The sequence below is a fragment of the Calidris pugnax genome, unplaced genomic scaffold (genome assembly GCF_001431845.1).
Source record: "Calidris pugnax isolate Ruff unplaced genomic scaffold, ASM143184v1 scaffold53, whole genome shotgun sequence".
NCBI classification, from domain to species: Eukaryota; Metazoa; Chordata; class Aves; order Charadriiformes; family Scolopacidae; genus Calidris; species Calidris pugnax.
The window spans coordinates 1,743,103-1,757,233 of NW_015090792.1; the positions used below are offsets into that span (position 1 = coordinate 1,743,103).

The 14,131-nt window shown below is 53.2% G+C and overlaps 3 protein-coding genes across 3 annotated transcripts in view; 1 reads left to right on the forward strand and 2 right to left on the reverse strand.

Annotated features, from left to right (window-relative positions):
• Positions 1-2: 2 nt before the first annotated feature.
• On the forward strand, positions 3-2,184 carry ECHS1 (enoyl-CoA hydratase, short chain, 1, mitochondrial). The gene is made up of 8 exons (XM_014966648.1): positions 3-117; positions 694-891; positions 981-1,108; positions 1,196-1,295; positions 1,400-1,504; positions 1,591-1,710; positions 1,793-1,860; positions 1,961-2,184. The coding sequence occupies exons 1-8, from the start codon at positions 3-5 to the stop codon at positions 2,024-2,026; spliced, it is 900 nt and encodes a 299-aa protein (XP_014822134.1). The 3' UTR covers positions 2,027-2,184.
• A 350-nt stretch (positions 2,185-2,534) lies between these two features.
• Positions 2,535-14,131, reverse strand: part of ZNF511 (zinc finger protein 511) — a 13,269-nt gene continuing 1,672 nt past the window's right edge. The window contains exons 2-9 of the mRNA XM_014966633.1: positions 14,055-14,130; positions 13,744-13,817; positions 12,580-12,781; positions 12,300-12,424; positions 10,598-10,783; positions 8,938-9,009; positions 3,061-3,390; positions 2,535-2,908 (exon numbers count right to left, since the gene is read on the reverse strand). Coding sequence (XP_014822119.1) covers positions 8,940-9,009; positions 10,598-10,783; positions 12,300-12,424; positions 12,580-12,781; positions 13,744-13,817; positions 14,055-14,130 — 733 coding nt within the window. The 3' untranslated portion in view covers positions 2,535-2,908; positions 3,061-3,390; positions 8,938-8,939. The remainder of the gene's footprint in view (positions 2,909-3,060; positions 3,391-8,937; positions 9,010-10,597; positions 10,784-12,299; positions 12,425-12,579; positions 12,782-13,743; positions 13,818-14,054; position 14,131) is intronic.
• On the reverse strand, positions 2,644-3,825 carry LOC106902826 (proline-rich acidic protein 1-like). The gene is made up of 4 exons (XM_014966632.1): positions 3,818-3,825; positions 3,485-3,563; positions 3,332-3,390; positions 2,644-2,908 (listed from the first exon to the last, which is right to left on the reverse strand). The coding sequence occupies exons 1-4, from the start codon at positions 3,823-3,825 to the stop codon at positions 2,644-2,646; spliced, it is 411 nt and encodes a 136-aa protein (XP_014822118.1).

Sequence of the window (14,131 nt, forward strand, 5' to 3'; positions counted from 1 at the left end):
CCATGGCCGCCTCGCTGCGCGCTTTCCTCCGGCCCGCCGCCGCCGCCGTGTGCCCCTCCCGCCGCGCGCTCCTCCCGCCGCCCCGGCCCCTCCCGGGGGCGCGAGCCTGCAGCGCCGGTGAGCGGGGCACCGGGGGGGTGGGGAGGGGCGGTGACACCGCGTCCCGGCGCCGTGGGTGCGCTGTACCGAGGCTCAGCCCCCTCTACCGTCCCGAGTCCGTCCACCGGATGCCTCAGGCTGTGCGCGGCACCGTGCCAGCGGGTGCCTTGGAGCGCGCAGCAGGTCCCGTCACCCCCTACGGTCCCGGCAGCAGGCGCCGAGTCCCAGCACCGGGCAGGGGCTCAGGCCGGCGCACCGGGCGCAGCACCGCGCGCGGTCCGCTGCCGGGTCCCAGCACCGTGGATGGTCCCGGCACCGGGGCTCTGTTCCGGGCACCGGGTCCCAGCCCCACGCACCGGCCCGGCGCAGTGCGGTGGTCACCAGGCTGCACCTTCCCGGCCCGGGATGGCACCGGCAGCTCCCCGCCTCCCCTGCCCCTGGGGGTGGCAGCTGCCGGTGACCGCTGGCACGCGCCTGCCGCCACGAAGGGCGTCTTAAAATAGCCCGGCAACCGAGCCCGGGCAGAGGGCGGGTGGTGGTGATGGGGTCTTGGCCGGTGGAAGGCAACCGGTGGCCTGACGGTGTGGGTGTCAGGGTCCCCGTTCCAGTACCTGGTGGTGCAGAAGACGGGCGCGCGGCAGAGCGTGGGGCTGGTCCAGCTGAACCGGCCGCAGGCGCTCAATGCCCTCTGCGAGGGGCTGATGGAGGAGCTGCGGCGGGCGCTGGAGGACCTGGAGAATGACCCCCAGGTGGGGGCCATCGTCATCACTGGCAGCCAAAAAGCCTTCGCAGGTAGGGGCGGGGTGCCTCCCTCCACCCCATATTGTCTGGGGGGGTATGTGTGTGTGGAATCAGTGTCCCCACCCGGTTTCTCTTTGCAGCTGGTGCCGATATCAAGGAGATGCAGAGTAAAACCTTCCAGGAGTGTTACAGCAGCAGCTTCCTTGCCGGCTGGGACAAGGTCTCCACCATCCGCAAACCCATCATCGCTGCCGTCAACGGCTTCGCTGTGAGTGTCCCCCCCTGTCCTCCCCCTGTGCCCTCCGTGGCTCAGCCCTCAGCACCCCCAACCCCTCCTCTTCCTCTCTGCTCCCAGCTGGGTGGCGGGTGTGAGCTGGCCATGATGTGCGACATCATCTACGCTGGTGAGAAAGCACAGTTCGGGCAACCCGAAATCCTGCTGGGGACCATCCCAGGTGAGTGGGATGGGGGGACACCCACCACTCCCAGCCAGAGCAGGGACAGCAGGGATACCAAAGTTGTCCCTCTCTGGACCTTTCCCTTCTCCAAACACCTCCAGGTGCTGGAGGGACGCAGAGGTTGACCAGGGCAGTGGGGAAGTCACTGGCCATGGAGATGGTCCTCACTGGGGACCGGATTTCAGCAGCGGAGGCGAAAGAGGCAGGTAGGGGGCATGGGGCAGCCCCGGCCTGGTGGGGGTCTGGCAGGGAGGCCCTCCACCACCCCACCACCTCCCATCCTCCATCCCAGGGCTGGTGAGCAAGGTCTTCCCCGTGGAAACGCTAGTGGACGCAGCCATCGCCTGCGCTGAGAAGATCGCCAGCAACTCCAAGCTGGTGGCCGCCATGGCAAAGGAGTCAGTCAATGCCGGTAGGGGCTGGGAGGGCAACTGGGAACCCCTCCCTGGGGGACCAGGCAGGGGGGGTCTCCCCAACTTCTCCTTTGCTCTCAGCCTTCGAGACGACGCTGGCAGAGGGGACCAGGACAGAGAAGCGGCTTTTTTATGCCACCTTTGCTACCGTGAGTAGGAGGGGGTCGGTCCCGTTGTGGGAGGGAGACAGCAGGGCTGCCCCAGCCCCTCCCGCTCCCCCCCAAACCTCACCCTCTCCATTCCTCACAGGGTGACCGCAAGGAGGGGATGACGGCGTTTGTGGAGAAGCGCAAGGCCAACTTTACCGACAGCTAAGCCCAGGGAGGGGGGAGCAGGTCCCCTCTGCCCCCCTGCCTCACCCCATGGAGGGGTCTGGCACCCAGCCAGCAGCCATACTGGCCTGGGGGGAGACCATGAGTGGCGGGGACCGCATTTGCCATTGCTATTAAAAGGTTTTCCTGGCGCTACTGGGAGATGGGGCCTCCTTTCTGTGCCGTTCCCCCCTGAGCTGAGAAATGTTGGGGTTCACTGACACACCCCGGCTCCATCAGCTCTCTGATGCTGAGCTGGGCTTGTGGAGCAATAAGGTCCCTGTGTCCCCTGGGAAGGAGACCTTCCTGGGAGTAACACCAGTGTGCTGAGTTTCCTCAGTGCCTGGGCAGCACTGAGGCCAGGATGATGGGCTGAGACACGCCCTGCCCCTGAGGCATCATCCTCATCCCGCTTGGGGTCTTGGGGCCAGGCCAAGGAGGCTGATCCCTCTGATTTGGGGGCCCTGCATTTAGTGAGAGGTTTCTGGCAGCAATAAAGAGCCCACCGGGACACGGAGGGAAAAATGGGTTTATTGGGGAGGCTTGAAGGTGGGTAGGGAGGGGACGATTTCCCTCAGGTGACTCCCACCCCTCACTTCGCAGCCCAGGCACATCTCCAACTCAGCCATGGTAGAGATGGTCGCGGTCCTCCTCCGGGCCCCTCTGCACCTCCAGGGACAGCATCTGGGGTGGCCTCTGGGCATCAGCCTCCCCAGCATCGTCCCGGGGGTGGTAGAGCCGGTCACGGTCCTCCTCTGGTCCCACCTGGGCCTGGAGGGGGCGCCCTTGAGCCCAGGCGCTGCTGGAAAAGCCCTTCAGACCCGGTTCCACCTCACTGGTGATCTCACCCTCCCCCGGCGGCTCCACGGCTCTTATTCCCAGAAGGCTGGAAGAGTAGAATCGAGAGGAAAGGTCAGGGTTGCTCAACGTCCCTCTGCCCCAGGGGAGTCCCCATCAGGGTGTAGGAACTCTGGTGAGACATCCCCCCAGGGAGGCTGCAATTAGGCAATTAGGATCTCAGCAAGCAAACGGACTAACCGTGCTGCTTATCCCGCGGGCCGGGTCTGGGACAGGGGTGCCACTGCCAGCGAAGGGACACCATGTTCGGAAAGCTTAAGTGATTTTGCAGGGAAGATGGAGCCGGGAGCCCTTTAATCTTTGAGGTGTGTGGGGGGAGGGGGCACGTAAAGCAATGAGGGAAATTTATTTTCCCCCCGAAACGCTTTACGTTTTGGGGTGTCACTTTGTCAAGTGGTGGGGGCACCCGACGGTGCAGGGAGCCCAGAGCCACCAGGGAGCCACCTCTTACATTTCCCTGGCCAGATCCCTTTCTGTGTCCAGGTCCTTCCGCCCGGTGTCGCTGGGAGCCTGTGGGGAGAGAGAAGGAGGGTGGCAGAGATGACGCACGGGTCTCCCTGTGCCCACCGGTGACCGGAGCGTGAGGTGGAGGGTGGGGGCTCACCTGGGTGCCCCCAGCTGCAGGCAGGAGGAGGCCAGCTCCCAGCAGGAGGGCGATGCTGCAGAGACGCACGGCTGCCGGGCTGGCAGAGAGATGGCCGGGGAGTTGGCTGGTGCCTGCCTGCACCCACAGCCCCTGCCTGTGCCTGCCTGCACCCACAGCCCCCCTCTGCACCCACAGCCCCTGCCTGTGCCTGCCTGCACCCACAGCCCCCCTCTGCACCCACAGCCCCTGCCTGTGCCTGCCTGCACCCACAGCCCCTCTCTGCACCCACAACTCATTCTGCCCACCCCTGCCCGTGCCACCAGCCCCCTGCTCAGCTGGGCAGAGACCTACCGTTCCATGGCTGCCACCCGTGGGCTGCCCCAGCCTTTGCCCTGGACTTTGCCCACTGCTGGGTGCGGCTGCCTCCCAGGGCACCCTGTGGGGTGCTAGGTGGTGCCAGGCTGTGCTACTGGGTGGGAACGGGGCATGGGACTAACCTTTCCCGAAGATGGACTCCAGGCAGCCTTTGGGTTGGAGGGGACCTTCCAGAATTGTCCAGCCCTCCCCCCCTGCCGTGGGCAGGGACATCTTCCACTAGGCCGGGTGGAAAAGCCCTGTCCCACCTGACCTTGAAGTGGAAAAATGCGCAAGCTTTTCTCCCTCATGGGAAAACAAAGACTCAGATATGCCCTCTGAAATCAAACAACGGTGGGGCAGTTTGAAGCAGCCACACACCTGGGCTGAAGGCCTCTCTAAGGAGATGGGTTGCCCCTGTTCAAGGAGAAACTGCTGCCTAGGTGTTCACACACCATTCATGGTGTCGCTCGCACGCGCACCTGGGCGTGCATCCTCCTTCTTCAGGCTCGACCCTTGGTTTCCCACAGCAGAGTCTCAGGTGTTGGATTTCATAAAAAAATATAATTTAATTAGAAGGTACAACAGCAAGGACAGCCTGGGCTGGGGGCCTCCAAAGACAGGTATCCCAAACAAAGAAATCCCTTGGCAAATAAACCCTTGTGATCTCTACACCTGCCCATCACACATCCTCTAGTTCAATGGTGATTTTTGGTATGGGGTCTTCTAACATCTAATTGGATTATTTTCCTGTGTCTCCAGGCAGACAGGATCTTATCTTGTTGATTTGCAGTTTCAGCCAAGGGTTGGAGCCTCCGTAACTTCTGCTTTACACTCCTTGTGCACCTGCCCTTGTTGGCAGAACACGGAGAACTAACGAGTCCCAGACTTGGGAGAAACACTACCAAAACATCAGTGGGATGTCAAAACTGCTGGAGAGGGACTTTTTAGCAAGGCCTGTAGTGGTAGGATGAGGAGTAATGGCTTCAAACTGAAAGAGCGTAAATTTAGATTAGGTATCAGGAAGACATTTTTCCCTCTGCGGGTGGTGAGAGCCTGGCCCAGGTTGCCCGGAGAAGCTGTGGCTGCCCCATCCCTGGAGGGGTTCAAGGCCAGGTTGGAGGGGGCTTGGAGCAACCTGGGCTGGTGGGAGGTGTCCCTGCCCATGGCAGGGGGTTTGGAACAAGATCATCTTTAAGGTCCCTTCCAAGCTAAATCACTCTATTGCCAAGAAGAGTAACTTTCTCGTGGCTTCAAGGCTTCAGCATATGTAGCTACTTGTGCTAAGTAAAGCTAAGCAAACAGCACAAGTCACACCATATTAAATCCCAAGTAATTTGGTTTGATTACAACTTATTCATTTATGTTAAACCCTTACTATCTCTTAACATGTATTCTGGTATCTGGAGATACATGGTTGTATTGCAAAGCACAGGAAAGCCTTGCAACCCCAAAATGGTCACTGCAGGTCTGTGTCCTGCTGACAATCTCTGCGGGGGAGGGAGGAGGAACGTGCTCCTGAGCCCACACCCCAAAAGCCCTGGCAGCTTCCACGAGGATGGGGAGTCCCAGGAAATGTCCCAACAAGGTGGTGGCCTCTGGCATGGAGCTGCTTGCTCTTGCTCGGGGCGGGGGGGATGCTGCAGGGGGGGGACCTCTTGACTTCTCTGCTGGCGTGGGTGTAGATGCCTTGCCCCTGCTGTGGCATTCAGCACTCCCCCAAGTCGGTTGCATCCCTTCCCCTTGCTTCTGAACCATGTCCACCATGATGGGATCCATCTCCATGGATGGGTTACACCATGTTTCACCGAGGGCACCCTGTTTTCATGTGGGGCCTGGTGAAGGCAAGCTCCTGGCAGCAGCTCTGCCATCCAGATGCTGGAGAGACTGAGCAGTGCTTTGCTCACAGCCAGGGACACATTCGGGTACATTCTGAATGTGTTAAAAAAAATCCCTTTCCTACCATGTATGAACTTGCCTGCAAATGTGTGTATTGTGTGTGTGCGGCTGCTGTGCATGCTTGTACATATGTGTGTGTGTTTGTGTGCACACGTGCTGTCCAAGCCCTGCACTGTGCTTGTGATTGCTTGCAGGCATGTATATCTGGCCAACACATGTCCTTCTGATGGCCCCTGCTGGGTGACTCCACCTGCTCCCACCTGCACGAGCAAGCAAGGGCCGGGCTCATGCCAAATCCCACAAGGAATTATAAAAAATATATATTTTTTTTTAAAAAAAAGGGAAATTCAAGTTTTAGCTTGAAATTTGGATTTTTGAAAGCCACTGGCCAGCTGGGAAAGACTCACCCATGGACTCTGGAAAAAGTTGGTAACCCAGAAGAGAACTAGTCATGAGCCCTGAGGCTGTAATTGCAATTTTAATTAATTTTTTAATAGCAATGGCAGACACTCAGAGTCCTGAGTCTGGGAAAAAGGAAGGAAAGAATTTCCAGGCGGAAACTTTGGACCTAAACATGTAAGGGAGGGTAGATTGGGCTACTTCTGCCTGATCTTTGTACCGTCACATGCCAAAGCCTGCAGGCATTTCCAGAACCGTGTGGCCTGCTTCAAATTTCCAGTTATTCCAGTGGAGGTAAAGGAAGATTCATCAGGGGCTTCCAGTGTTGGAGAGTGATTTTGATCATTGCTGGTCCCTGCTGACAGACATCCTTGGGCAGACCTGGACTGGGAGCACTGGGGGTGGTGGCCACATAGGTGGTGACAGACGCTGGTCTGTACCATGGGGCTGCCTGCTGTCCTCTGGCAGCAATCCCAGCCAGAGGGTTTGCCTGCCAGAGACAGTTCTCTCCAGGGGCCAAGGAGCAAGGATTAAGGCTGGACAAGCCAGCTGAGATTTAAACAGAGCAAAGCATTTTAAAACTCACAGGGAAATTGCCTAAGTCTCTCTAAGTATCATTCCTTGCTCCTATTTGCAAGGATTTTTCAAAGCCCTTTTTATCCTTTGTTCCTCCCAGAGAGGGGGAAGGGAAAAAAAACCCAATTCTAGATCCTAAGCTTCTTGGATAAATACCATTCCAGCAACCTCTTTTTTTTTTCCCCTTTACGGTCAATTTTCTAAGTGTCATGGTTCAACAGGACCCTGAAACCTGGCAGCAGCCCAACGAGCCTGCCTGTACTTCCAATGAATCTTTTCTTCTGGCAGAGCGAGATTAAAAAGGAAGGGAAAGACGAGAGGAAAAATAACCTCATTCTCAAGCTGATTTTTGGAGTATTTGGAGCAAGGAGAGGTTCATTCTTTACATCTGACTGCCTGGACTTCAAAACAGCATTTAAATTCTCTATGAAGCAATTTTGTAAAAATTCCTTTTATTTATTCACCTAGTTAGAAGTCACTTTATTTTAACTCCCCACAGAAATGAGCTGCAAGGTACCAGAATGCTTTTCCTGGCCTGGGCATGTTACCAAGGGCAGGTCTCTGCTTTGTTTATAACCGTATGCTAACTAAAATGAGTTAATTACTGAGCTTCCTACTGTGTGAGAAAATGAGCTGATAGTGCTAAGGATGGGATAACAAGGAGGAGTCAATCACTTCAGGTTCTCCCACACGTCACTGTATGTCCTCCTCTACCAACTAGGACAGAGCTGGGGCTACTTCAAGGAACATCCTTATCCTCCTCAAGAATTTGGCAAACTTACAGTGAACTTTTACTGTCCTGAGATGACTCAATCCCTTAAAGGATAACGTGAGGACAAACGGCCACCGAGGAGCCCACGCCTGCAGAGAGGTGTTTTGCAGACGCTGCAAAATGTAATGCACATGTGCAAAAGGGCTGTTGGGTCATCCTGATGGATATGTCAGCCCAGGTGGAGTTACGGATTAGGTAGGGGAATAATGAGAATCTTTTGTGTATAAATAATGGATGACTGTACCCGGTAAGGTGTGCCAGATTTGTGTATTTCCACCTAGCACCCACCGTCGAATAAAGCAGCCTCTCCTCTCTAAAGTACCCTTGGTTTCGAAAGCTTCTGTTTCAGGTAACAGGCAAACCTCTCATGTGGGTTTCAGAGCAAGCACCAGGGACCAGAGCAGATTTCAGTGAGATGGAAAAGGTCAGAATTAAGGACTTATGCTTTTTTTTTTTCCTCTGCTTTTTCTTTTTGTCAGTGGTTCCAGCTTCTGTACAGTCAACAGATTTCATCTTGCAATTTCTTGAATCTATTTTTTCCTCCCAAAATAAAAAAAAAAAAAATAAAAAAACCCCCAATCCTGCGTAGTCTCAGCTCCAGCAACTGATCTCATCTCACTTTCATGTCACAGTACTCCACTACAGCCTGAGACTTTCTGCAAGCAACTGATGCAGAGTTCAACCTACCACACATCTGCATGGGGCTATCATTGCTGGGAGCTTTTAAAAACACTGTGAGGAAATGAAAGAATTCAATTAAAATAATTAAATTAATTGCTGTAATCTAGACCGCTCTTCCTCTGGATTTTGATTCTCCTCTGTACATGCAGGGCTAGCAGGGAAGTGTGGCACCCTGCCCCCAGACCAGCTGAGGAGGCTGGGGCAATGCAGGGCTTCCTGCAGGAAGAGGGAACACAGCGTGTTTTGCTTGGTCTTATCCCTGCTGCATCTTTGGCAGCGATTCCTTGCAAGTTTTTCACAAAGCTTATGCAATCACCACAGCTGCCTGGAGTTTCAGAACAACATCTGCCACACTTGCAAGCTCAGGTGAGGTGTGACCGTCTCTCTAGAATGCCACTGCTGCCCAGAGCGGTCCTGGCACTGATGAGACACAAACACTCGCAGCACGGAGGCAGACAAATGTATTTGTAGTTTGATTTCAGAGGGGATCGGAAAAGAGACTGTTGTGTGTCAGGAAGGATAAACATAAGCACCAGTCAGCTCTGAAATGCTGCCAAAGGGAGGGTGGTACAGAGACACAAAGGGACTGTAGCAAAGTATGTCCCAAGGCACTGATGTATCCCAAACTGCTGCCACAAAATCCCTGTTTTCACCTTTCTGCCTTCCCTGTACGGAGCACAACCCTCGCACCCAGCTGTGAATACCCCTGCTCGGTCACAGTGCCACCACTAATGTTTGCAGGCGAGAGCAGCTGGTGATTTCTCATCTTGCACAAATCTAGTGCACTGACCTTCACACTTTCTTCCTTGGTCCTTTAAATCCTCGGGTGGCACCTTGTCCAAAGCAAATTGTGGATGGGATCCTGGAAAGGGAGAAGATAGGCTTTAATACACATTAATGTCCCACCTCTCACAAGATCAGCAGGATGCTTTATGCCTTGTACAGCATTTCAAGCTCCCACTCTGGGAACAAAAAGGTATCAGAGGAGCAGGACATGGAAATTAACAAAGTGTAATTCAAAAAATGGGTGAAATATTGGTCTGCTTTCCCATTTATTCTGCACATTTAATTTATGCTCTGGAGGGCTCTCCTCTCTTTACAACAGGGTGTAAGGTGTTAGAAAATGCCACTGGGAAGTTGCAGTGGTTTGTTGCGGAAGCACACGATTGATGAAGAGGAGAGCAGAAGCAGCAGTAAAAGCACAGCCTTTTCAGCATCACATTTTCCTTTTGGCCTGCAGCACCCCGTTGAATTCAAAGAATCACAGAATCTTCTAGGTTGAAAGGGACCTTAAAGATCATCTTGTCCAACCGACGACCTAACTTTGACAAAAATAGACACCCACACAACAAAAAAGAAGCATCACCATCACTAAACCATATCTCCCAGCACTACATCAACCCGTCTTTTGAACACCTCCAGGGATGGTGCCTCAACCACCTCCCTGGGCAGCCCATTCCAATGTCTGGACAGGATTTTGTCAGGCAGACCATGACACACAAAAGCAGACCCAACTGGCTGTAGTGCACTAAGAGTGCTTTCAGACTCCACAACTCCTTAGGAAGCCCTGAAAGCTCACCGCATTTCACAGAGGTGGAGTGAAATGCTGATGCCAGCAAAAGCGAGAGGGAGCTGAAGACAGAAGAGGGTTTTCCAGTGTGATCATGGGCTCATTCTGCTTCCAGACGTGTCACATACGCGGGCAACTCAAAACACAAGAATAGCTTTGCTAACTGGAATGGTTCAGGCAAAAGCATATGCTGAGAGATTATTAAAATTATGAAAAAAATTACACCTATCTGGGTGCTGGGAAGAGGGTCGTGACCTTTTGATGGCTTCCTTGTGTCTTGTACAGGTTATACAGCACACCATGAGGGGGATTTCAAAAGTCAAGCCAACATTAGGCAATTCAGTTCCAAGTTTCTGTAAGACTTATGTAAAAAAAAAAAACAACCCAGAAAAAACATCAATGTGGCTCTGGCCTGACTGCAAAACCTAGGATTCAGAACAGTATGTTCACCTTTCACCTGCTTTATTTGTGTCTTGTCCTGTGACTGTGTGGGAGAACACAGACAGGTACAGTGAAAAGTGCCAGCGCAACCCCAAGTCAGCTCAGATGGGAAAGTGTTAAAAAGCAGGAACAAAACTTGTTTTGAGTATTTTAGGGCAGAGTTCTTATCTTCAGACCCACACCATTCTGCAGTACCCTGGGAAGAGATCATAACAGGGCAGACTACCAGAAGCTTATTGACACGGCTTTCACGGTGTATGCACACTCTGTCCTTCCTTATGCTTTCCTCTTTTAAAACACACATGGAAATCCTACCTCTTCTATCTTCAACACAGAAACACCCTGAGCCAGGGAATGGCACTAGGGAATGGAAAATGCAATTACGATGATATGGTCCCAGCCCCAGAAATTTTTGCCTGTGGAGGCCAACAGTACAGACCTGGATTTATAGTGCCGTTTCTCTGGCACCTCAGGGCCGGGGCTGGCTGCAGGCTGAGGGATCTCCATGTTCTCACTGGGCCCTGTTTCTGTGGGGTCCACTGGGAATGGCTCCGATGTCTCCATGCTCACATCCATCGGCATGCCAGCACCCTGCTTCATCGGAGAGCTCACGTGCTTGGGGCCACTGCAGAGAGAAAATTGTACATACTTTCTCAGCAGCAGTCACATATGCCCAGAGGAAAAGAAATTAAAAGGTATTTCATGATGAAAAAGGTCAAATCCAACTTGGGTGAGTTATTACATGGAGGCCGTATGTGGGCTGTGCAACCCAACAGGAGAGGCCAAAAGGCTGCTGGAGAGCTGCGTGATAGGCTTGTATGAGTTTCTACTTTAAATATTCAGGGTTACAGAATTGCACAATAGTAGGAGTTGGAAGGGAGCTTCCAAGATCACCCGTCCAATCCCCAGGGCTGCCAAAGCAGAGTCACCCAAAGCAGGTTGGACAGGAATGCGTCCAGGTTGATTTTGAGTATCTCCAGAGGAGGAGACTCCACACGCTCTCTGGGCAGCCTCTTCCAGGGCTCTGCCACCCTCAAAGGAAATAAGTTTTTCCTCATGTTGAGATGGAATTTCCTGTGTTTCAGTTTGTGCCCGTTGCCCCTTGTCCTGTCATTGGGCACCACTGAAGAGTCTGGCCCCATCCTCTTGACACCCACCCTTTAGATATTTATAAGCATTGCTAAGATCCCCTCTCAGTCTTCTCCTCTCCAGGCTGAACTTACCCAGGTCTCTCAGCCTTTCTTCAGCACAGAGCTGCTTCAGTCCCCTGATCACCTTCGTAGCCCCTTGCTGGACTCTCTCCAGCACTTCCCCGTCTCTCTTGAACTGGACACAGTGCTCCAGATGTAGCCTCCCCAGGGCAAAGTAGAGGGGGAGGGGGAGGATGACCTCCCTTGACCCGCTGACCACGGTCTTTTTAACGCACTCCAGGAGACCATTGGCCTTCTTGGCCACAAGGGCACATGGCTGGCTCATGGGCAACTTCTTGTCCAGCAGGACTCCCAGGTCCCTCTCTGCATTACAGCACACAGCTTTGTCCCCAAGTTCTTTTCTTCAGTCCATAAAGTGCAACTCATTCAACAGGCTCAGAGAGTTCAGGCCAGGCTACCCAAGCAAGCTTTGAAAGACCCCACAGACCCAGTCCCCTGTCCCTTTGGGCACCATCCAACTCTGTCAGGTGAGAAATTTTTTCTTCATTCCATCACCCAGGTTTCTGTTAAACAACATTCTATTAATCCCTGTGGTGAAAGCAGTGCTTGAAATGAGTAGCCAGCTGAGAAAGCCATTTGCCAGACTTACAAAGCTTCCCTCTGCTCTCCACTGAGTTTTGGAGAACGGGAATATTGCAAGGGTTGGAGAACAAAGCAGGAAATGCCAGATTTTGTGTTTACACTTGAGATGGCATGAAGGAAGCAAAGCCTGAAGCCATACAAGGAGAGAAATACAATGTGTTTCAACACTAAGATAAAGTAAATCATTGCCACAGAAAGACTTGCAAGTTTACCTGTTCTTACAAGCAGCAGAAAACATAATTTCTGAGCCTCTGCTTGCTTACTCTGGAAAGGGAGCACGACAGCAGAGAAGCACAACATCTGCTCTATAGAGGAAAAGCAGTTGTGCTATTGTAGTTCTGCGGTTACCTTTGGGCTTTCTTCGGTCTATCAAACCGAAAGTCAGCAGGATAAAGGTGAACAGTGACCAAGTGATCCTTTCTGTCCTTGCTGCTCTTGAACTTCTCTGCACAGCCTTCCACCAAACACTTGTACTGAAAGGTAGGTGGGACGCAGGGGGGGAAGAAAAAAAAAGACACAATTGGAAAAGGCAAGTGGTGTCAGGGGGGGACATGGCGCCCTCCCTGAACGGTGCCAGACCACGCTGTGCATGCCAACCACAAGTGAAAGGCTGGGCACAGCAACTCACCATGTTTTGCTTCTCTGCCATTATCTGGAAAAGTGAGTCGTGCCACTCCAAGATGTGAATATCCAAGAGATGCCCCGAGGGAAAGGAGCGCTTGCAGAAGGAGCAGACGTTCCTGTGCAGCGTGTTGTAGTGGTGCTCGTAGCCCTCCAGTGTATCAAAGACCTGGCAGCACCCAGAAATGTGGCAACTGAATTCAGACACCCTGTAGGGAAATTTGGACATCCACAACACAAATTAAATTAGAACCTTAACTTAAACAGCATATATCCCTCTAGATGACTTTATTTACTTATGGCTTTTTTTTTTTTTTGTGAATAAAACTTAAATTAAATGAAAGGTGCAATGGAATGAAGATTGTAATGGTACTAGCAATTGGAAACTCTTATTTGCCATTATGGCTTGAGCACTGTATATATTATTGTCCTCTGAAGTGATGCTTTGATTAAGAATAAACACCAAGCAGCAATGATAGAAATAAGCTCTTTGACTTTAAAGTCATAGTTGTGGATTAAAACTTTGCGCCAACAGCTTCTCTGGGCAACTTGCTCCAGTGTCTCACAACCCTCACAGTCAAGATATCTAATAATCTAATTAGATATCTTCCTGATATCTAATCTAAATCTATCGTCTTCCCGTCTGAAGCCATTACCCCTTGTCCTACCACTACACGCCCTTGTAAAAAGTCCCTCTCCAGCTTCCTTGTTGCCCCCCCTTTAGGTACTGGAAGGGGCTCTAAGGTCTCCCCAGAGCCTTCTCTTTCCAGGCTGAACCCCAACTCTCTTCTCTCACAGCAGAAGTGCTCCAGCCCTCGGATCACCTTCGTGGCCTCCTCTGGACCTACTCTAACAGGTCAATGTCATTCTTATATTGGGGGCTCTAGAGCTGGATGCAGTACTCCAGGTGGGGTCTCACCAGAGCACAGTAGAGGGGCAAAATAAAAATGTCTTGCAGTGTGCCCGTGCTTTCTCCCTTTTAACTTATTCTCCTCAGCTGCTAAAGCCAACGGACAAGAGGAACAGCACCCATCCCAATCTTGCACCTACACAACGCGAGTTAACAGGGCTCAGTGCCACATGCTGACATGAGAAGGAGCGGGACATATGAACTAAGAGGCACACCTGCCACCACCGTGCTGGGGCAGTACGTAGGCCCTGCCTCACTTACTTGGGTCTCTCCGCCACCTCCCCGAGACTGGTGAGGACACCCTGGAGGTAGAGGTGCCTGTGAACGTCCCCATCCTAGGAGAGGAGCAGAGAGAGAGGCTGTGGGCTGGCAGGCCGGCCTCCACAGAGCAAACCCTTCTTCTCCACAGAGACAGGCCGTGCTGGGAAGAGGCTCTGAGGGAGCACAGCTGTTGTCTAGAGCAGGGCTCGGAGGCCCAGGCCCGAGACGGGCTCTGAGGGAGCACGGACGTTGCCTTTCCACGCAGACCAGGCCCGGGGGGGCTCGCCCGGTGTGGAAAGGCAGCCCCTCACCTCCAGGAGAGGGTGGTGGGGGCCAAGGCGGAGGCAGCGGGGGGCGAAGGCGAAGGGGGAGGACGGCGGGTCGATGG

Bases quoted from the DNA above. Each gene is read 5' to 3' on its own strand.
- ECHS1 (XM_014966648.1), top strand. From the start codon at position 3: ATGGCCGCCTCGCTGCGCGCTTTCCTCCGGCCCGCCGCCGCCGCCGTG. The intron at 118-693 runs GTGAGCGGGGCA...TGTGGGTGTCAG, and splicing joins GGCGCGAGCCTGCAGCGCCG to GGTCCCCGTTCCAGTACCTG. The intron at 1,296-1,399 runs GTGAGTGGGATG...AAACACCTCCAG, and splicing joins CCTGCTGGGGACCATCCCAG to GTGCTGGAGGGACGCAGAGG.
- LOC106902826 (XM_014966632.1), bottom strand. The intron at 3,391-3,484 runs GTGAGCCCCCAC...CTCTCCCCACAG, and splicing joins CTGCAGCTGGGGGCACCCAG to GCTCCCAGCGACACCGGGCG. The intron at 2,909-3,331 runs GTAAGAGGTGGC...CTACTCTTCCAG, and splicing joins AGGGATCTGGCCAGGGAAAT to CCTTCTGGGAATAAGAGCCG.